Genomic DNA, 23,329 nt, shown 5'->3' with positions numbered 1-23,329 from the left:
AGTTCCCCTCCAAGCCACACATGATCCTGGCTTGGGATTATATTGTTATTCCTTCAGTTTCATTGGGTCAAAATCCTGAAACTCCCTCCCTAACTGCACTGTGAGTGTACCTACACCACAAGGACTGCAGCAGTTAAAGGCAGCAGCTCACCCCTACTTTCTCAAGGGTAATTAGGGGTGGGCAATAAATGCTGGCCTTGCCAGCGATGCCCACATCCCACGAACAATTTTTTTTTTAAATCAGACATGAACCCATTGTTGAAACATCTCTCCACAGGTGCTGATTGACCTACTGAATACTTGCAGCATTTTCTGTTTGTTTGATTTTTAGCATCAAGGACTATTTCTTTGCTGCTGGCCACCCCTTACCTTTTTGATTTGTGCCTCTTTGATCTTCTCCAATGCCACCCTGATTTTTTCTGCTTTCTGCCTGGCAGCATGCTCCTCCTGCAGAAACACACAGTGAGCAAATTAAGACGAATCAGGACACTATAATGCACCAGAGAAATACACCTAACAGACACAGGACGACAGAAGGGAAAGCAGCTTCCATGATCAACCACCACTGTGCAGTGAGCTCAGGACACAGTTTAACCAACAGCCCCAAGTCCTGCAGCATCACACAAGAGCTTTAATTGGATGCCACGAAAGAATGCTTTTAGCCTCCCTCCCGGTTATGGGGTGAAATTAACCGGGAAATAAAAATTGTGCAAAGTATGTCCCTTTGTTTTTACTTATCCTCTCAAGGCAACAACTGCATTTGTTGTTGACTAGACTGCAATCCAATTGCATTTAAGGCAGCAGTAACATAACAGTTGTGACATTTATATGCCTGATTTTTAAAAAATCTTTTAACATAATGAAATGTAGTGTAATGAAAAGCATATTTTAAAAGGGGCAAATGAACAGGTTAAAGGTAAATTTGGTTTCCGTTGCCATCATTCTTACTGCAAACAATTATTCATGAAAGCCATCCTTTAAAACATGTTGCATCAGTTTACCTGCATGCTCCAGTATGGCACAAAGTAGTATCCTGACAAAGCTTTGGTTCGAACAAGCTGTGTTGTGCACAACTGACAGCAACAGCTGGGATTGTTCAGGGATATACCCATCATAAACATAATCCCACGCCACAAAAGACTCTGCTGCTAACGTGATGACTGTGCCCAAGTCATTGGCTTAGAACCTAATTAAGTAAAGAGCCATAAAACACCTCAGCAGCAGGCCCCTGTGTTAACACTGCTGCTTTGAAAGAAATGATCAATTCTTCCTCCATCCTTTTTAATTTTACATTATTCGTGGCTAAAAACCTGCGACGTTCATTCATCACATGCCAGCGAGATAATATCAGACACAGCAGGTGCAAGCACTTCGAAGCACAATGGGATTTTTATATTTTGGTGTTGTAAACCATCGAGGTCTGTGCATTTTGCTCGAGACCAGAGGCCTCTGGGGAGTCCCTGCCTCAAATCTCAAAGGGAATTAAATGACGTGCGTCAACAAGTTAGATATATTGAACCAATCATCGGAATACTAGCGTTTTAATAGAAATATCCTTACCCATATCTGTAAAGTGTCTACAGACTATGGCCTGTCTTTCCTTGACGTGTACAAATGGAAAGTGGTGTTTCCCTGACCATCTGCTGGTGTTAAGTTGGGTTGTCTCGTGTAAGGGGAAAAGGTGGGACTCTCCCTTGCCTCGAGACATACCTCGTAAAGGGGCAGCCAGGCAGCTGCACTGCCAGTAGCCCCAGGGAAAGCCAGCCAAGTGTTTAAGGGACAAGAGAGATTGAGCAGCAAGAGAGAGAGAGGAAATGCTGTTCCACCATCTTAAAAAAAGACAAAATTGAACAGTTAACAGGACGCAATGCCATTTTATAACTGCATACTGAGAAAATACGTCTAATATTCTGTTGACTTAATTTATTTGGATTCCATTTTAAAAGTTGTTTGTTTAGTTCAGAGATATTGGCTGTGGAAAAAAGGGATCATGAGCTATAAATTCTCAATCATGAATTTGTTGGGTCATTTTCTCCCCTTCCTTTCCAAAGGCACCGATTCTTGCTTGGGTACAGTTTCACTGGCAGCAATCGATCTCCGACACCTTATATCATCATTGTGTGTTAGCAAACTCTTTGATTGTGGGGTTTATTATAACTGAGCCTGATATTCATCGGGCTTCCATATTCATCTCCCTTTCCAGAGAGTTGATGGACAGCGAGTTCATGGACTGCGAAGCCAATTTTAGCAACCCTACTGCCTCCCAGATGAGAATAAAATCAATACAAATGGGAATCAGCCTCATTTGCAAAGCTCACTGATTTCTTCAACTAATCCACTGGAGAAGCCACCCTCCTGTTTTCGGAATTTAATCACGTTTAAAGGTAAAGAGCTGGGTCCAAAAACTGGAGAATATGTTTCCTGTAAAGATCTGGTTAAAACATCATGAAGCTAATGACCGAGTCTGGGGTAGTAAGCTGCAAATCCAACTTGTCAACAGGATGGACGATGCGGTCAAAATTTCTGCCTGAAAAATGACACCTTATTCTCAAATCAGCAAGACTTTGGCATGGAGCTCTGTCCATGGAGTATAACAGCTAGCCACCTGCAAATGTTAACAAGTCAAACAGCTGGTGCAAACACAGCTAACTGCACTATCAAAATCTAATATAATCCAATTTTCTGTTTAAATTTAACTTCAGACAATGGAGACACAATACACAGAATCTGAATCAGTCCCAGCCAAGAAAACCAACATGTCCAGTTAACATTCTGAGCTGAGCTAACAGCAAGTGCTGGTCTCACTTTTATTCCCAAGGCATTTAACTCCGACTTTAAATGGAATTGTGCACTCATGCACATACACCGGAGATGTGAGGGAATGCTGGCTCAGCCTAAGCCCGCACACAGGGGCAGGCCCCAATACTGGCTCAGCCTAACCTCCTGTGCACAGACAGGCTCCAATAGGGTCCTGTCGCCTTTAATGATGTGTGTATGTGAACCCCCCAAGTCTTGCTCTTCCTGCACCTCCTATAAACTAAATGGTATAATTTTATATTACCTCTCCTCATTCTTCTTTCTGGAATGAATCATTTCGCACTTGGCTTGTGATTCTCAGTTCGGGAATGGGGAAAATATTCAAGTTCTCCAAGGTCAGTTTATGAGCAGGGAGGATTCTGGCAGTGCATGACTAACCAGTTGTTTCCATACTGTACTGATGGTGTTCAATTCCTGCTAAAGTAGACTATCACACATGGTTTCTCACCCAAAAGACTAAAATTGACATGGGCCAAGTGCAGCGATAACAGTCGAACCCTTAAATGACAGCCACATAGTGGGTTCCAGTATGGTACACTGGACAGCAATTAGGAATGGAAAACCTTGCTAATTCTCTCCCCCCACCCCTTTGCTATCCAAGAGCAATAAGCCTAAACACACAGCCCCAGCCATTCCACAGACCAACCTCAAGTACAAATGAAAGCAACTCCACTGACCTATTTGGGCAGTTTGCAGTAGCAATTTTTCTTCAACTTTTTTTTTTGTTTTAAATTCTTCATGTAGCAAGTTCCCAATCTCAGCTAGTCAGCAAGGAAGCACTTCCTCTCAGGAAGGTGAAAGGAACAAGGGAAGGGGAGCCACCTGGGGACTCCTCCCAGACACCTAACAGCTGCTCAAAGGAAGGCAGGGGACTCAAAATGGAAGAAAATATTAACATGTCAAAATGTTCACTTATGATTGCAGTATTACATTCACAGTTCCTGCAACTCCACAAATAATAAAGCAATCTGTACCCACATGCAGCAACATTCAGGCTTGGGCTTATAAGTGGCAAGTAACATTTGTGTCACACAAGTGCCATAGAATGACCAACAGAAGAACTAACCACCTCGCGTTGATATACAGCGGCATTACCATCGTCGAATCCCCCTCCACCTTGGGGGTCAACACTGACCATTATGTTAACTGGGGCAGCCACGTAATTACAACAGGTGGTCAGAGGCTGGGAACTCTGCAGCAAGTAACAACACCTGACTCTATAAAGCCATTCCACTATTTACAAGGCACAAGTCAGGAGTGTGATGGAGTACTTCCCAATTGCCTGGAAGAATGCAGCTCCAACAACACTTAAGAAACTAATCATCCAGGCCAAAGCAGTCCATTTAATTGTTTTAAGGCGGCATATGGGGTGCCATTCACTCCTTCCCTCAGCGGCAGACCGTGGCTGCAGTGTGTACCTTCTACAAGATGCAATGCAACAAGGCTACTTCGAAAGTACCTTCCAAACCCGCGAGCCCTGCCACCTAGAAGGACAAGGGTGGCAGGCACATGGGAATACAACCACTTTCAAGTTCCCCTCCAAGTCAGACAGCATCCTGACTTGAATATATATTGCCTTTCCTTCATCATCAGTCAAAATCCTGGAACTCTACCCAACAGCACCATGGGACCACCATCACCACATGGACTGCAGCAGCTCAGGAAGGCAGCTGACCACCACCCTCTCGAGGGCAACTAGGGATGGGCAATAAATGCTGGCCTTGCCAGAGACACCCACATCCCATAAAAGAATGAAAAGAAAATCCGAAGTTTATAAGCTCTATTCCTAGTCCCATATGCTATATTCCATTCTCATGCTCATTAATATAGTCAAATTAACCAACTGAATATATAGTAGAATTGTTCCAGTTCTAGCTAAACACTGACTACAACAGCTGTCAACAGGATGCCAACTATACAGTTGTTTCTATTGGTCAGATCTATTAACTACCCTGATCAAGGAAAGTCATTTTTGATAAATTGATAAGTTGGTCCCAGTAGGCTACCATACTGAGCTTTCAAACCAATTTTTAGTTGCTTTGAATATTACTCTGGGGCCAAAATATAGGTTCAAGGTCTGTTGATGCCTGTGTGGTAGTTAAATGAGCCACCAAGCACTCAGAAAGACACTACTGCAAGACAGAGAAAAGCAGAGCCCACTTACCAATGCAAGTTACCTTTTAGTAACAGATTCAAGAGCATACGCAGCAGAAGCTTGGGAATAGGTTGCTGACTGCCATCTTGCTTAAGGAATGGCTTGTGTGTGGTGCGTAGGGGAGAAGGGAGCCTAAGGAAGGAGAAAATGGTACAAAACTCGGAGAACACAAAAAGGTTTTTTTTTAAATTATATAGTGGATTATTTTATTGTGGCGTTATGAAATTCCTCTGGATGTCTTGCATTCAATCAGTTTCCTTATCTAATTTACTCCCTTCTCTTTCCCAAACCCGTTGTGCCTAAGTTTGCTAAGTTTTGCTGCAGGTGTCCACAGGCACTGGTCCATCCTCTGGCACCTCACCCCAAATGGCCATTTGTGCACTGAGGCACAACTTGAGAACTGACAGTTGCACCCAGTCTTCTCACCTGACATTTATTTTATTTTTATTTATTTAGAGATACAGCACTGAAACAGGCCCTTTCGGCCCACCGAGCCTGTGCTGACCAACAGCCACTCATTTATACTAACCCTACAGTAATCCAATATTCCCTACCACCTACCTACACTAGGGGCAATTTACAACGGCCAATTTACCTGCAAGTCTTTGGCTGTGGGAGGAAACCGGAGCACCCGGCGAAAACCCACGCGGTCACATGGAGAACTTGCAAACTCCGCACAGGCAGTACCCAGAATTGAACCCGGGTCCCTGGAGCGGTGAGGCTGCGGTGCTAACCACTGCACCACCGGAACATAAACCTTCCAGCAAGAGTGGGAGACCTGACTGACTTTTCACCTCCTTGGTCCAGATAACCCATTAGAACTGCGCCCCCAGCTGAAATCAGCCAAGTCATCACACATCGAACCTAGGCTTTTGGGCCTGTAAGGCGAAGTGCAACACCAAACAATATCTTTATCTTAGAAGGCCAACAAGGCCAAGCATGTTAGCTTGTTAAACAAGAAGTGCAGCATCTGATCCTGGACCTTCCATCTGAATTAAGAGTTAAAACTGAATATCAGTGCCACCAAATCAGTCTCATGGTGCCCTGCCACTTACAATTTTATAAGTGGAATCCCACCAAACAAGAACTGGCACAGTAGAATGCAAGGTATACAATAACATAGCTGAGTTTAACTTAATGTAGTTTCGACATCTCATTAAGGCCACTTTTCAGAGCTCAGGCTCTTTTGCGATATCAGTGAGGGGCTAACTCTGGCAAAACATGACAGTTGTTGGGAAGTCGCATATTTGCTTGGCAGGACTCCATTTGGTTTACAGCCAGTGAAGTTTTGGTACAACTTCATATGAAAATGAACAAGCAAGAAAGTTGTCTATAGTGTCGCAGAACTTACTGCAGACCAAATCAGCACAATCTCAATCCGTGCAGTGCTCAAGCTTTTAAAACCTTCTGGTGGTCAAGAAGTTGGAGCTTTGCTAAGTTGTGTGCTGTTAGTTTGCTCACAGAATATTTGTGAATATTAACACTCAGTTAAACATATTTTAAACTTTAATGCGGTTTCAAAATATTGATGGGATATTGATTTTTCTTTGGGCATGCTGCATGTGGTTATTTTCTCGGTATTTTTCAACTGTAAATGAACATGCACATAATTCCATACATGTTGCCAGAATGACAAAATAAAAACTGAAGTGATTACAAAAACTGAGCAAAACTCCCCTTCTGAGTTATCCAGGAAGTACATAGAGAGGTTGCCAAGGGGTAGCATGCAGGCACTAGACATGCTCTCATGCAGCTACCTGATTAAATAAGTTTCTGAAATACACAAATACAAAAAGAGCTCAAAACAAAAACGTATTTTTCACTCATTAGGGAAAAGGGGTGGATCACAAGCAGGAAGAATTAAAAAAAGCCAATTACTGGAGGAGTCACAGCAACACAAGCTGAGTATAGCCAATCCCAGCAGCTTGGTCTGCAAGGGATTGAGGAAAAGGGAAATCAAAAGGATTCTTTGATATTTATGTATTAACAATAGTATGGGATTGGCAACAAGTCACAGGGTTACTCATTCTACCTACAGGGTTTTATCACATGCAGGTTGGAAGACACGCTTCACCTTGGTCAGCAAATGAGAAGGCTTCCCAGCTATGTTTCTCAAAATGATTGACGTTTCCCTGTCCAGATAGGAATGCTTGGTGCAGGAAATAAAGAAAAAGAGAAATAAATCAGTGCAGTGATAAAAATAAAATTGAAGTGTGCAAGCATAGAATAAAAAGCAAACTATTCATTATTGGAAAGCAATTCAGCAGCAAAGTACTTGATACCAACCATTTACAGGGAAAGACACAATCATATATATTGCTTAAAGATCACATATACTCAAAAGACGCATCCTACTTGATATACTCATCTTACTACAATGTACACCTGCGCATCTCTCCAGTGCATATTACAATTCAGTCTCACATTGAGTCAGAAATACTTGGCTGTCAGGGGGGGGGGGGGGGGAGTCAAAGTTTTTTTTATGGAAAGTGGGTCAGAGACACATTTTGTTGGCACTTCCCACTTGAATACTGGGAGCGGGTCGGATGGGATAATTGTTCCTACAGGAAGCAAGATTCTATTGCACCAGTGGCTCATTGGTGGGAGGCTGTTCCAATATGGTTCTCAAATCTGAAATGCCCACATTTACCTTGGATACAAATTAAGCAGAGAAGGGACACCAACTAGTGCTGCACACTCAAACAAGATCTTTGAACACCATCATACATCCAGATCCTTGTCAAGTGTCCTGGACGAGAAGCTCCCAATATTCATGTTGGCTCACCCAAAGGATGAGTGCACTACAATGTGTGGAACTCGGTCAAGCGGACCCGCTAAATTCCAGCTTAAATTTCCAGCCTGTGCGGAGTCACAAAGCTTGTTTTAGCCACTGGCCTCCCTACCACTGGGAAGGAATCAGGATCAATATCCGCAAGTCCCTGGTGGAAAGTGCAATTTGTGGACATTGGATTTGATATTCATGGGTTGGATTCTCATGAGGAACAGCCACTTAGATGAAATCCCAGGGACAGCTGAAGTCTGTAGCACTGTATCCTAGCAAGAATTGATGCTTTCAGGTAAGATGTGGAGAGATTGGGGTGGCAGGGGGAGAAGTTTTTGCACGAAAAAAACATTTCCACCCCCAATGAAAACAGAAACTACTCATATTTGGCTTCAAAAATACGTACAATAATCTTAGGAACTCATTCAACTTGTCCACAATTCAATGCTAAATTCTCAATGCTGGGCTTCACAAAACAGCTTCATGTTTACGTATGAAATGCAAATTAACTGTCAATTTCCCTTCAGTATAATAGAAACCAACTGTGGGGAAGATAGGGACAGGTAATTTACCCTGCTAATGAGAGAACAGCTACCATGAAATAAACTGGACCGCACTGGTTATCCTGCACGTGGATAATCTACTTTGCACTGGAGATAAATAGCCTGCACAAAAGTTGAACGACTAACCATAATTTTTAAGCTGTCTACTCAGTTTCTATGATTTCCTACTATGGTAAATTCAGAATTGAAGAGCTTTGGAGCAGTGGCAAGTTCTAAAAAAGCTGAGCAGTGGGTGAGAAATCCTAATGTAAAGAGGTTTTTTTTGAACAGAGTTGCAATCAAAAGTTCTGACTTTTGAATATACATTTCCTTTCAAGGCAACATTCAACAGCAATCAGCAAGTGACAGCAATCAAGTCAGGAGTCAGTGAGACTTCATGTGTGCTCGTAACCCAAAGGTTAAAAGTAGTGGGGAGCACACTACTAGTCAGGGTTTTGATTAAATATTGGAGATAAAGACAGTGTAAATGAACAGACTCTAGCATCGCTATATTCAATTGTTTTAAATTACAAAGTCCAAATATATACATTTGCCAAGACTGCCCTATGTCTACATTTTCTCACCATACTTGCCCAAAGAGGAGAGACCATGTCAGTACTTATGCTGCAAACCAGTTGGAAACCAATGGCTATTGCAAAACATTTCCTGCAAGTGCTGTGAAGTTAACAGTTCCATTCCTTTCATGCCAATCTGTACGTGAGAACAATGTGATTACAGAGGCTTTGAAGCTTATCTTTGCAAATTTTGCAACCATCAAGGTGAGGAGATTTTTGTGTTAGGGAATGCAACACTCCCTGTTTCAGTCACCCAGTGCCAGCAAACATACTCAGGGCAGGTGCAACGCAGGCTATACAGTGTAAAGCTTCCTCTATAATAAGGGGCATAGTGGCATAGTAGCATAGTCGTTATTTTACTGGACTCATAATAGAAGCCTGAACATGAGTTCAAATCCCATTGTAGCAATTTGAGAATCTGAATTCATTTATTTTTTTCAAGTCAGTAAAATTGACCCTGAAGCAGATTGTTGTAAAAACCAACTGTTTCACGAATATTCTTCACCAAAAAAAATGTGCTGCCCTTACCTGGTCTGGCTTGTATGCCACTCCAGTCCTACAGCAACATGGTTGATTCTTATTGTTACGACCAGGTGAGAAAGAGGTCTAGGGCGTTGGCTGGGCTACAGTCCCAGCAGTGGCGCTGCTGGGACTAAGAGCTGCCGGCCCGCTGAATGGCCAGCAGCTCACTGAGGCGGGACCTCCTCCCTCAAGCGGGTGGAAGTCCCACCTTGGGACAATTAAAGCCCGGGGACCCGTAAAATGCGGGACGGATCCCCCGGCTAGACGGGAGCAGGTTTGCCACCGACTTTTACGTTGGTAGTGAATTCCCATTCGCGTAAGGTAAAATCCAGCCCACTGTGTTTTTAGCTCCCCCTTGGTGAATCCTTGTTGACCGCTTTCCAATTATAAGGTAAAGAAACAATCACAATCACAAACAGGCTTTCTTAGGTTTAAAGGTGGTGAAATTTTATTAAACTTAAAACTCTAATTCAGTTAACGCCTATGGATACATGCTGCGCTCCACGCGATACACACATGCAAACAGAGACAGAAAAGGGGAGAAAAAAAAATGTGGAAAGGTTTGAGGCAATATCCGAAGAATTGTTACAGGTCTTCGAGCTCACTGTAGAGTTCTTGTTGTAGGTAGATCTTGCTTTTCGTTGGAGCACAGTATTCTTCTTAAACTTTATTCACTGTAGGAGACTTTTCTCTCTTGGGGTTCACGGGTCTTCAGACGTTTTTTGGAGTTCCGTGAGAAAGAGATGGGAGCAGACAAGAGAGGAGGTCTGCCTCAGTCCAAAAGCAAATAGCTTTCTGCCAGTTCAAACACTGTCTCTCCGATTTAAAACACTCAGTTCAAACTCTGCGACAGCCAGATAGCCATGTGACTAGCTGGTCTGACCACGTCTGTTTGTGGATTGAATTGGAGCAGGGAATGGCTCCTTTGTCTACAAGCCTGTTAATATGCAAAAATGTCTTTCTAGCCAGGGGCCCGGCAACCCCTTGTATCAGGCCTTCTATTCTTCCCAGCAACAATTTGAAATCTAATGTCCATGCGGCAAAATTAATATGCCTCATTCTTGACAGGCGGGGGCCTGCACGACACATGTATTCTCTGAAGTTGCCCAGCAAGTCAGTTACATAAAACCATTACTCATAGCTCAAGAGGAACGTCTAGGGCAAAAAATAAAACTGCCCAACAGCACATCACAGTCCCAACCCAAAAGCACCCCCTTCTGTACCTGCAACACAATGTCCATTTCCCACATCAGTCACCCTGTGAATTTTTTTAAATCTGTGGCTCTCCTTGGGCAGTGCCATACTGCTACTGCAGTTAGTCTCAGTGATGAGAAATGTTCCGTTCAGTCCGAGGTCACAATGAAGGAAAAATAAATTGATCACGTGTTACAAGTCAGTTCATAACAAAAGGTTACTGCACTCCATCGCGACCTAGACAATAGGTGCAACTCCCTTCAATATTTGGCTTTACGACATTTCAGTTTTTGAAATAGTGTGTGGTTTAATTTGAAAACTTAAATTGCTGGATAAAAGCCAACTTCCGCTCCCTCCGTAAGTCAGCTGGTAAGGGTAACATCTAACCAAGACAGAGGTAGCTCCCAGGTTTGATCTCTGGTCCATACTGAGTTAGCTGACCTCAACCAGGGTGCTACAATTGGCCTCAGCACCAAAGTTCACAGATTGAGAACAGCCACTAAAACAAGATACTACAGGTCTGACAGAATCTGTAGAACTACATCCCATTATTTTTCCATGCAATGGCCAGGTTATTTACAGAAGACACCAAGCAGCTACCAGTCAACCACTTCAACCTGCAACACTCTCATCCCACTCTTTAAATCCAGGTCAACTGCAAATTGGTAGTCCTGGCAAATGGAGGCTTAAGTGGCCTATTGGTATAGAATATAAGGAAACTGAAGCAGAAAAGAAATTCAATTCAGCCAAGAAATAATAAAAATACAAGAAAGATTGACAGTCAAGACAATACTTGCACCTGGCCACACACAGGCTTCCCAAAGCACTTGTACACCTACTCCCAAAACACCAGCTTGACTAATCCCTTCTCCAAAGACGATAATCAATGAAAACTAGGAGTCAGGTACAAAAAATACATTTAAAAAGGCAATAGAATTTTAGCTTTCATTGCAAAGTGTCTGGAATACAAAGTGGAAATTATGTTATAGTTTACAAAACTCTGGTTAAATCCCATTTGCAGTACTGCATTCAGCTCTGCATATTGCAACTCAGGAGTATATACTGACCTTGGAGAGGATGCAGTGCAGATTCACCAGTAAATACCTCGGCTAAAAGGGTTAAATTATGGAGGACAGGCTGCATAGACTCAGCTTTGAGGTGTTTAGAATGATTAAAAGGAGTTGACGGTACACAAAAAACTATTTTCTCTGTTCAAGGAGTCCAGAACAAGGGGGCAGAACCGTGAAGTTAGAGCTAGGCTGTTCAGGGGTGATGTCACGAAGCACTTCTTCACACAAAGGGTACTGGAAATCTATAACTCTCTCCCCTAAAAGATTTGAGGCTATGGGTCAGTTGAAAGTTTCAGAAGTGCATTAGGGGATATGGAACCAAGGCAGGTAAATGGAGTTAAGATACAGATCAGCCATGATCTAATAATGGCTGAACAAGCTAGAGACACCAAATGGCCTCCTCCTGTTCCTATTTCTCGTATGCTGATGGATCTGCTGTGTACTGCCAGGATTGTGCTTTGCGAAATTGAAGACATTTCAATCAAACTTCACATCCAGTGTCCCTTGCGACCAAAGCCATCCTTTATAGCTGACAGCAAAACCTTTGTGCCTCAGACCTTGATACATTAACCTCCTCAGTTGCCCCTTCAGGCTGTGTCAGAAGGTATGGAACCCTTGGTAATTGCTCATTCTTGAGCTCAGCTTCTTTCCCCACATTCACGCCATCACTAAAGACCACATTTCTTACAGTTCCACAACACAGCCTGCCTTCTTCCATACCCACTCAACACTCTCCTATAGGAATAAAAGCAAAATACTACAGATGCTGGAAACCTGAAATAAACAGTTCTGATGAAAGGTCATCGACCTGAAACATCAATTCTGTTTCTCTCTCCACAGATGCAGCCAGACCTGCTGAGACTCTCCGATAAGCTCGGGTAGCTTGCCTTAACCCTTCACAAGTTAGGAGTTATTTAAAAGATGGCAGCCTGCACCCACACCGGCTTTCTGTGCCCCAGTAAAGTGACTCATCCTCATCTTAGTTTTCAAAGCGCTCATGGCCTTGCCCAACTCTACCCTAGTTATATGATCCCGCCTTATGTCCCCACACATAACCTCTCATTTCTCTTAAGACTGAGCTCCTTGTCATGCAGCATTACTGGTGGTTGTTCATTCAACCAGACAGTTCTGCTGACTTAAGCTCCCTACATCCACCTTCAAGCTTACAAAAAAAACTCTTCCAAGCCCTTCTCTTAAAGTTTGCAGTTCCCCACCCTAATGCCCTTCTCTCCTGCTTCACATCGGTTTTAACCTAAAGGTACGCCTTCAGGTGTCTTACTGCACATGGGCAACCATTGCAAGTTGCTGTACCTGCTCTGTACTGAGATGCTAGGTTTTCCACTCCCTTGCATAAAGATCATTTGCTGAAGATACTGGGCTATGCATCAAGTTAACTTGCATGTGGTCCACAGAATCAAACATTCACCCTTTCATACAATAACTTTCTCAGTCTTGTCCATTAAAGGCCCATAATTTTCAAATCACCTCCTGAAAACCCTGCAATTTCATATACGGGCAACAACTTAACGGTGACTGTCAGAGATAACCAGAGAGAAATCAGAGAATGCAGAACAAACTTAGCACAATCACTAGCAAGATCGCAGCCAGTTCCCTTCCCATCTAAAATACTCTCTTCCCTCATGACAGCCTTTAGTCTGTGCTCCCTTGCTCATGATTCTCCAAACAGCAGCAAGGTTTTAAGTTTACCCTCTCAAAACATTTGTTTTAAAACTCCTCTAAATGTGTTTCTAAAAAAGCCTCGATTTTTCAAGCTTTTATCCATATCTCTAACCTCTCATTCTAGTGAATCACTGTACCCCTCCCTTCCATGGCTCTAATGCCCTCTTGGCCATGGGTGCCCAGAGCTACATGCAACCAACTGTGGCCTAACCAAAGGCTTGCACAAATTCACCAATACCTTTATATTCAATGATCTTCATGCATAAATCTCTTGACTTGGTGGATTTTCTTACATTTACTCACACGTTAAGAACTATGTATCTGCACCCATCGGTCTCTCCTGTTCCTCCACTCTTCAGTCTGAACATGCAGGGTATGTGTCCTTTCACTTATTTACAGACTCTCCACCTCCCTCCCACCCATTCCCTGCCCCCGACCACCCCCCCCCCCCCAACAAACCACCCCCAAAATCTACTCATCATTGCTGTAAAATAAATTCCATCTGCCATCTGTGTGACCTCCAGCATTCTTCCTGTTTGCAATGTCTCCAATTGGAAGTAAAAAATTTGATGATTCCTCTTGCACCTCAGTCCAAATCATTTTACATAAATGGAGAACACGAGGTCCCAGAACAGATGCCTCTGACAGCCCACTACCTACAATCCTCCAATGCAGAAAATATCTTTGCTTTCTGTCCCATAGCCATCTTTCCATCTATGCGATTATAGTCCCTAATGTGGAACTTTATCAAATGCACACCCCATTCTCTTTAACCACACACAGCAGTTTCTTCAAAAAATGTAATTAAATTCATGCTGCTTGCCCTGGATTAGGCCTCATCTTAAATATATACTAATTTCATTTTTCACGATGGACTTGAGAAATTTATCCACAATCCACTGGAGATTAACTGGTCCATGATTTCCAGCATTATCCCTTTGCCCCCACTCTTCAAAATGAGTGCAATGTTTGTTACCTTCCAGTCACAAATCCCATTTTCAAAGATTATTGGACAAATTGATTAGACCCTACTCCCTTCTCTATTCTGGTTGGGATATCGTCTGTAGACTTCATTACTTTTTGTCCCACTAAATAGTTTTCTTTTGAATATTCATCTCCAATGTAGTTCTTCTGCATCCTCTTCAGATACACTTAGTTAAACTTTCAACTTCCTCCAAAAACTAAGGCAATGTACTTGAGCATCTCCAACAGTTCCTTACTCAAGTCTAATAAAGTCTCTTTCATCTTTAAGTGGTCCAACTCCTTCTTTGACCATCTGCAAGTTCCCCTCTAAGCCACACACTATCCTAAATTGGAACAATATTGCCATTCCTTCACTGTCGATGGATCAAAAACCTGGAACTCCCTCCCCAACAGCACTGTGGATGTTCCCACACCAGATGGACTTCAGCAGTTCAAGAAGGCAGCTCACCATCACCTTCTCAAGGGCAATTAGGGATGGACAACAAGTTCTGGCCTTGCCAGCAACACTCACATCCCATGAAACGAATAAAAAAAATTAGTTGCTAATAAAAGCCATTACTATTTCTGCTCATATTGACTACTAGTCATTTTTCCTCCTCCTTCAGTCTTTGTTTTTTGCCTCCTTCCGATATTAATATTTCTCATTTACAATCATGGAATAGAGTTCCACTTTTAGGACTCCCCCCTTCCTCTCAAGCTAACATCTGCCACAGGTGAAAGTCAAGCATTCCCTCTGGACCAGCACCCAAAACTCCAATTCATTTTTGCCCTGGACCTCAAAACTCCAACTACTTTTTGCATTTCTCCCTTAGATCTACAATATACAGGCTTTTAACAACCAAGCCAAGCATCACTTCATTACTTTATTTACTTTTTCATCTCTCCTATTCTTTCTAGCCTCAATAATATCTTGCCCACCATGGGCCTTGGACCTTCACCCAAGCTGCTTCAAAAATGATTATGTCTCTTACCCCAGCTTTGCCTTTTGGTGTTCCTTGATCCACCTGTTCCATTGTTTGACACAAGCAAAAAATGAACTGACCCTCAATTCTCCAGGCACAGAGTTACCTTTGCTCCAAAGCTGCACAAAGTTTGCACTTTACACAGCTACAAACAAATTCCAATATAAAACTCCTATCACCACATCTCCTGGTGGCTCAATTGTTAAGTGCAATAGGCAGCAGAGAACTCAACATTACAGACCATAAAAAGTTCCAGGATTGATCTCTGCCCGATAGCGAATTGGCTCATCTCAGCTTGAGCACTTCAATTAGCATCTGCCTCTCTGGAAACAGAGCAAAATGAGTCAGGGTTCCCACTAATAATTATCAAGGGATAGCCAACTGGCTCAGCTACTCCAACACTCTCCGAGCCAGACTTTTACCTCCAACCCTCCATAAACTACAAAACTCTACTGCCCGTAATCCAAGCGCACCAAGTCCTGCTCGCCCATCATTCGTGGGCTCATTGGTTCATTGGCTCCTGGCCTACTGACACTTTGACCTTAAAATTCTTATGTTCAAATCCCTCCATGGCCCTATTTACGTAATCTCCTTCAGTTGTACAACCCTTCCCCTCCCCCAAACAAGAAATCTGGTCCTCCAAATCTGGCCTTTTGTGCATCTCCCACTTTCCAAACATTGCTGGCTGTGTCTTCAACCAGCTAGGCCCCAAGTTTGGGAATTCCCTGCCTGAATCTCTATGCCTTTCCCTCTTTTAAAATGTTCCTTAAAACCTAACTCTTTGACCATGCTTTTAGTTACCTTTCCTAATATCACCTCCTTTGGCTCAGTCATTTTTTTTTTGCCCGAATATGATCCTGTGAAGCACTTTGGGTCACTTTGCTATATTGAAAGTGCTATATAAATGTAAGTTCTTGTAGTAAAGTGAGTACAATGAGATCTGGTTCAGTTATGGCTCTGATAATCTCCAATTTCAATTAGCCAGCTGAAAGTCAGTGTGAAGGCTTACACATGAAACTTAGCCCGTACACAAGGGGGCAGTGTCCCAGGTGAACAATAGACTGCAATCACCATTGTAGGCGAACAAGCAGAAAAATGTGCTTTATAAGCAAAGGATAAATGTTGGAAGCTAATTTTAACTTGTGTAAACGTAATCCATCTTTGAAGAGAATTTGGGATCTCTCTCATCAGGAATCATGAAAATTCTTTTAATGTTAATAGATTTCCTTCATGATTACAAACTGTTGCTTAGCAACAGATGGTGCTTTGTCACTGTTTTAAACTGAATTATTACAGAGACCAGGAAAAACAATCTCTACTGAACCTGTCAGTTAGGAGACACCTTGGGATTTGCTCCAAATTGTATCTTTAAATCTCAAGAGTTATGAAATGGAGCATATGCTGTGCCGACTGAGATGTTTTATGAAATCAGTGTTTGCTCCACAGTATTTTAGACAAACAGTAATTCACAAATTAAGTTGGGTTGTGTGCAGTTTTCAATTTCTTCACAACTCAGCAAGGAGTTACTTTGGTAACAATAGCCTTGCTTCCTGACACACTGAACTAATAAGGAAACAGTCTGCAGTAAAACTGAAAGGAACAATGCCATCACTTAAAAAAGCTCTCTTGCACTAATTGCACTTGGCTCACTGGCCTACTGCATGAACTTAACTCAGTGTTCAAGAAAAATGCGACATGGTGCACAGGATAAGAATAGGATTAGGCTCAAACTCAAACTGATGCACTTGGGCAAGGTGGGACCACATATCAAAAGTTGGTACCTTCAGAAGGCAGGAAGAAGTGGGAAATCTAGCAGAATAGTCCTCAAAAATGTTCCAACTTCAGTGGCTGACAGTGCTCAGTGCTTAACACACCATTGTGCAAATGCCAGAATCCATTCCTCAAAACAGCACACAACAGCATTTAGGACAGAAAAACATATGAGAATGTATTTTTGGAACACTACCAGTCTTATCCAAAACAGGATGTGAACAGTTGCACTATTTTGAAAGGCTCACAGCCCTTCTCTGCCAAGGTGGGCTAGTTAAGTAAGTAGACTTACAAATAAGGTCAGAACATGTGGAGTAAGTGGACAAGTAGCCAAATGCATAGCAAGCTGGCTAGAAAATAGAAAACAAAGTAGGGATTAAAGGTAGTTACACAGATTGGCAAATGGTGAGAAGCGGTATTCCACAAGGATCGGTGCTGCTGTTCACTATTTGCTTAAACAATTTGGACTCAGGAATCGGAAGTACAAATTCAAAATTTGCAGACACCAAATTGGGTGGTGTAGTTAATACAGAGGAGACTGTGGCAAAGTACAAGAAGACATTAATAAACTTGCAAAATGTTGAAGCTCATTTAACAATTAATACCCAAAGAAAGTGCGAGGTAGTGCATTTTGGTAGGAATAAAGAGGTCATATACTCCTTGGAAAATAAGTGGCTAAATGAGGTAGAGGAACAGAGGGATCAGAGGTACAGACACACAAATCACCAAGCAGCTATGCAGGTTAATAAGGTCATTCTAAAAACAATGCGCTATGATTCATTTCTTGAGGGGTAGAATTGAAAAGCAGAGAAGTTATGTTAAAATTATATAGAACATTGGTTAAACCATACTTGGTTGTTTTGTGCACGGTCCTGGTCTCCACATTATAAAAATGCATACAGGCACTAGAGAAGGTGCAAAAAAATATCAGAACTGAGGGGATATACTTGAGATTAAACAGGCTGGGGTTCTTTTCTCTAGAAAATAAAAGAGTGAGGGGTGATCTAATAGAGATTACAAAAGGTTTGATAGGGGAGACAGAGAGATGATGTTATGCTTTTGGGAGAGACCAGAACTAGGGGCCATAAATATAAGTCACTCATCCCCAACAGGGAATTCGAGAGAAGCTTCTTTACCCAGGCAATGGTTGGAATATGGAATTTACCACCACAGCAGTAATGAGGCAAATAGCATAGATGCATTTAAGGGGAAAGCTAGATAAGCACAAGGGAGAAAGGAACAGAAGAATATGTTAAAGTGGTTAGATGAGGAAGGTTGGGAGGAGAGTCATGAAGTATTCACATCGGCGCAGACCAATTGGGTCAAACGACCAGTTTCTGTGTCATAAAAGCTTTGTCAATGATGAGCAGATTTACTGTCACATTTTTACAATGTGTCAGAAATACGACCATATGAATTAGCACCAGAAGTAGGCCATTCAAACCCTTGAGCCTGCTCCGCCATTTAACAAGATTATGGCTGATCTGTTTGAGTTTCGAATTCCACTGACCCATCTACCCCCGATAACCTTTGATTCCCTTGCCTATGAATCTACCTACCTCTGCCTTAAAAATATTTAATCACCCCATCTCCCCCACCTACTGAGGCAGAGTTCCAAAGTTGCACAACCCTCAGAAAAAATTCTCCTCGTCTTGTGTCCTAAAAGGGCGAGCTCTAATTTTAAAACAGTGCCCCCTAGTTCTGGACTCCCTCACAAGAGGAAACATCATTTCCACATCCACCTTGTCAAGACCGTTCAGGATCTTAGAAACTTCAATCAAGTCTCCCCTCAATCTTCTGAACTCTAGTGAAAACAAGCCCAGTCTGTCCAACCTTTCCTCACAAGACAACCCGCCCATTCCAGGTATCAATTTAGTAAACCTTCTCTGAACCGCCTCCAATGCATTTACGTCCTTCCTTAAATAAGGAGATCAAAACCACATACAGTATTCAAGATATGGTCTCAGCAATGCCCTGTATAACTGAAGCATTATCCTTTTATTTTCAATTCCTCTCATAATAAAGGACAGCATTCCATTAGCCTTCTTTATGACTTGCTGTACCTGCATACTAACTTTGTGTGACTCATGCACTAGAGCAGCTAGATCCCTCTGCACCTCAGAATTCTGCAGTCGTTCTCTGTTTAAGTGATACTTTGCTTTTATATTCTTCCAGCCAAAGTGAACAACTTCCCATTTTCCCACGTTGTACTCCATCTGCCAGATTTTTGCCCAATCACTCAACCTTATCCATATCAGTCTGCAAGCTCCTTATGTCCTCTTCACAACATACTTTTCTACCTATCTTTGTGTCATGTGCAAATTTAGCCCCCATGCCATCGCTCCCCTCATCTAAGTCATTGATATAAATTGTAAAACGTTGATGCCTCAACCAAGACCCCTGTGGGACTCCACTGGTCACATTCTGCCAATCAGAAAAGGACCCATTTATACATACTCTGTTTTCCGCCAGCCAGCTAATTTTCTATCCATCCTGATATGTTATTCACCGCACCATGAGCTCCTACTTTGCCAAATAAGTTTTTATGTGGCACCTTGTCAAATGCCTTCTGGAAATCTAAGTACAGTATGTCAATGGGGTCCCCTTTATCCACACCATGTCACTCCTTCAAAGAACTCCAACAAATTGGCTAAACATGATTTCCCTTTCATAAAATCATGCTGACTATTCCCGATTATCTTGAGTTTTTCTAAGTGCCCAGCTACAACCTCCTTAATGATCGATTCGAACACCTTCCCCATGACAAACCGTCAAGCTAACTGGTCTATAGTTACCTGTTTTCTGCCTCCATCGCTTCTTGAATAGGCAGGTTATATTTGCTACTTTCCAGTCTGATGGAACCTTCCCAAAATCTAGTGAATTTTGAAAAATTAACACCAACACATCTTCTACCTCATTAGCCACCTCTTTTAAGACCCCAGGATGAAGTCCATCAGAACCGGGAGACTTGTCAGCCCACAGCTCCATCAGTTTGGTCAGTACCGCTTCCCTGGTGATTGTAATTTCACCAAGTTCCTCTCTTCCTTCCACCTCCTGATTTATAGCTATTGCTGGAATGTTTTTTGTATCCTCTATAGTGAAGACAGAAGCAAAATATTTGTTAATTGCATTCACCATTTCCTTATTATCTACTATTAGCTCCCCATTCTCACTCTACAGGACTAACAATCACTTTACTTACTTTTCTTCTTAAATACCTGTAGAAACTCGTGCTATCCATTTTTACAATTCTATCTAGCTTCCTCGTATACTCTAATTTCTTTCTCCTGATTAACCTTTTAGTCATTCTCTACTGTTCTTTATATTCTAACCAATCACCTGAACTGCCACTCATCTTTGCGCAATTATATGCCTTTTCCTTAATTTTAGTTAACCATGGATGGTGGGTCCTCCCCTTAGAATTTTTCTTTATAGTAGGAATATACTTATTCTGAGTATTCTGAAATATCCCCTTAAATGTCTGCCACTGCTTCTCTATTGATCTATCACCTAGCCTAGTAACCCAGTTCACTTCAGCTAGCTCAGTTTTTATGCCCACATAGTTGCCCTTATTCAAGTGTAAAATACTGGTCTTAGACCCACTTTTCTCTTTCAAACTGGATGCAAAATTCAATCATATTGTGATCGCTGCTACCTAGAGGTGCCTTTACTAAGGTCATTAATTAATCCTGGCACATTACACAATACCAAGTCGAACATAACCTGCTCTCTGGTTGGTTCCAGAAAGTGCTGCTCTATGAAACTATCTCGAAAGCATTCGATGAACTCTTCATCTAGGTTACTATTGCCAATCTGATTTTTCCAGTTTATATGTAGATTAAAATCACCCATTATTGCTGTCTCTATCACAAGCATCCAATATTTCTTCTTGTATACTTCGCCCGACATTGTGATTATTGTTCGGGGGCCTGTAGACCACTCCCACTAGTGACTTCTTTCCCCTACTATTCCTCATCTCCACCCAAACCGATTCTACGCCCTGATCTCCTGAACCAAAGTCATCTCTAACTATAGCACCAATGCCATCCTTGATTAACAATGCTACCTCTTCACCTTTACCTAGGTTCCTATTCTTCTTGAATGTCACATACCCGTCAATATTCAGGACCCAATCCTGGTCATTCTGCAGCCACGTCTCCGTAATGGCTATCATATTTATTTACTTCAATGTGCGCTATCAGTTTGTCTACTTTGTTATGAATGCTACGTGCATTCTGATATAGAGCCTTTAGTTTTGTCTTTGTTATCTTTATAACATCTAGTCTCGACTGTTGGTGGGGTCTAAGGTTTTGTCTCTGCCCCTTCCTGCCATTCTCTGACCTTCATTTCCTATATTACTATTCTGCTCTCCTGCCTTGACTCTACCCCTTGATTTGCTACAAATACTCAAGCTTGATCCCTCCCGAAATCACTGCCAATGCATATTTACAATGCGCAATTCCCAGCTACATATAATTACAAATAATGCACTGGCTGGATCAATACCCAATATATACCTTCATGTTACATTAGCCTCTGTATGCTGGATGTCAGCAGTATGAATTAGTATTAAAGCATCCAGAAAACCCATACTAGAAAGTTCAGAGGAAGTTTTAACTTGGTTTCATAGCAGCTGGTATGCTCTGAACAGAACTTCGACAAAATTTGCGTTTTTTTCTCCCAAATTAAATCTAGTTCTTGGATTGTCTCACACCAAACATTACAAATGCACTACTTGGGAAAGCTCTTTGCCTACTTAAACTAGGACACAGATGACTACAAAAGGAGAGCATTCATCTACATGAAACACAATACTCTATATTAACACAGCAAACCTGCACCATCACTTAGATTTTAATAGCACGACAGTGGGTGTGTGGACATGTCATTGCGTCCATTTGCACTCTGAAAGACAGGCAGCAATACAACTCTACACTTTGTCCATCCCAACATTGAGTCGTGTAACACCAGGATGATGTACCAGTAGTAGAGGCTGTCTCGACAATTGGAGGAAATTGAGAGGTTACAATAAGTCAGAGATTGCACACAGCACTCACTGAACACTTTGTTTCCACTGGTCTGTTGAGCCTTGGAAGACAAAGCGTTGGTATAGATTCAAAATTAGTGAATTCGGACTCAGCATAGGCTAAACACTTTCCTAAAGGAATCGAGGAAAAGTATGATCAGCTCAGGCAACTTGAACATCACTGGCAATGTGGTTGGAAAAGTTTACATTTTTGGCCATAGAACTATGCAACCTGAGTGTGTCAACAAAGCTGCAGACAGCAATACACCTGCAAAATTGCACTGACAGCATGTATGGGGCACCGACCGGCCAGTCGAGGTGTAAAGATACTTTGAATTTGACTGATTGCTGGTGGTAAACCCACGCCATCAACTGATTTACCATTTGTATTTTGTAGCACAAAGATGTTAACACCATTCACAGCTAGATAACAAAAGTGCAGACATACTTCAAATGTGCCAATGCAACTGGCAAAATACTTCAGTTGTAAACACATGCTTTTTTTGCAGTAAGGGACTGTTACTTTTGTCCCTTTGCTAAAGGCATCAATTTGTGAAGGATTCATGTACTTCTCACAAGGGGTCATTCTTTTTTTTAAGATGTATTTAGATTAGAGCTACAGCACTGAAACAGGCCCTTCGGCCCACCAAGTCTGTGCCGACCATCAACCACCCATTTATACTAATCCTACACTAATCCCATATTCCTACCTAACATCCCCACCTGTCCCTATATTTCCCTACCACCTACCTATACTAGTGACAATTTATAATGGCCAATTTACCTACCAACCTGCAAGTCTTTTGGCTTGTGGGAGGAAACCGGAGTGCCCGGAGAAAACCCACGCAGACACAGGGAGAACTTGCAAACTCCACACAGGCAGTACCCGGAATCGAACCCGGGTCCCTGGAGCTGTGAGGCTGCAGTGCTAACCACTGTGCCGCCCCTGTAAACTAAGATAATAAGATTTACAAAGCTGAGGGGGCAGGCAGAAGTATCCCTGGTTAGCAAACGAGTGTGGAAACCCAAGCCAGCTGTAATGTCCTTCTCTGGTTCCTTCAGTTTGTTCGATTTTTGTTGAATGAGTGAATGCATGAGTAACAGTCAAAAGCAAGTTCCACTTACTCAGCTCAATCTTAGCCTGTCCACTTTGTGGGCTCAACTGATTTCTGGCATTACCCTTTTTTCGAAAGGCCTCTAATTGCAGATATTGGCCTTCATTCACATTCCTAGCTCTGTGGTCAAGAACC

The 23,329-nt window shown here is 42.3% G+C and overlaps 1 protein-coding gene across 7 annotated transcripts in view; it reads right to left on the bottom strand.

The window, feature by feature from the left end:
* Positions 1–23,329, bottom strand: part of LOC137372246 (ras-associated and pleckstrin homology domains-containing protein 1-like) — a 212,032-nt gene that overhangs the window by 52,707 nt on the left and 135,996 nt on the right. For 6 of the 7 annotated variants that reach the window (XM_068035920.1, XM_068035924.1, XM_068035922.1 and 3 more), the window contains 2 exons: positions 7,047–7,121; positions 370–447 (listed from right to left, as the gene is read on the bottom strand). In XM_068035920.1, coding sequence (XP_067892021.1) covers positions 370–447; positions 7,047–7,121 — 153 coding nt within the window. The remainder of the gene's footprint in view (positions 1–369; positions 448–7,046; positions 7,122–23,329) is intronic. The other variant, XM_068035926.1, reaches the window with a different exon arrangement.

This window comes from Heterodontus francisci, chromosome 7 (genome assembly GCF_036365525.1).
Source record: "Heterodontus francisci isolate sHetFra1 chromosome 7, sHetFra1.hap1, whole genome shotgun sequence".
NCBI classification, from domain to species: domain Eukaryota; kingdom Metazoa; phylum Chordata; class Chondrichthyes; order Heterodontiformes; family Heterodontidae; genus Heterodontus; species Heterodontus francisci.
This window is presented reverse-complemented; position numbering and strand designations above follow the sequence as displayed.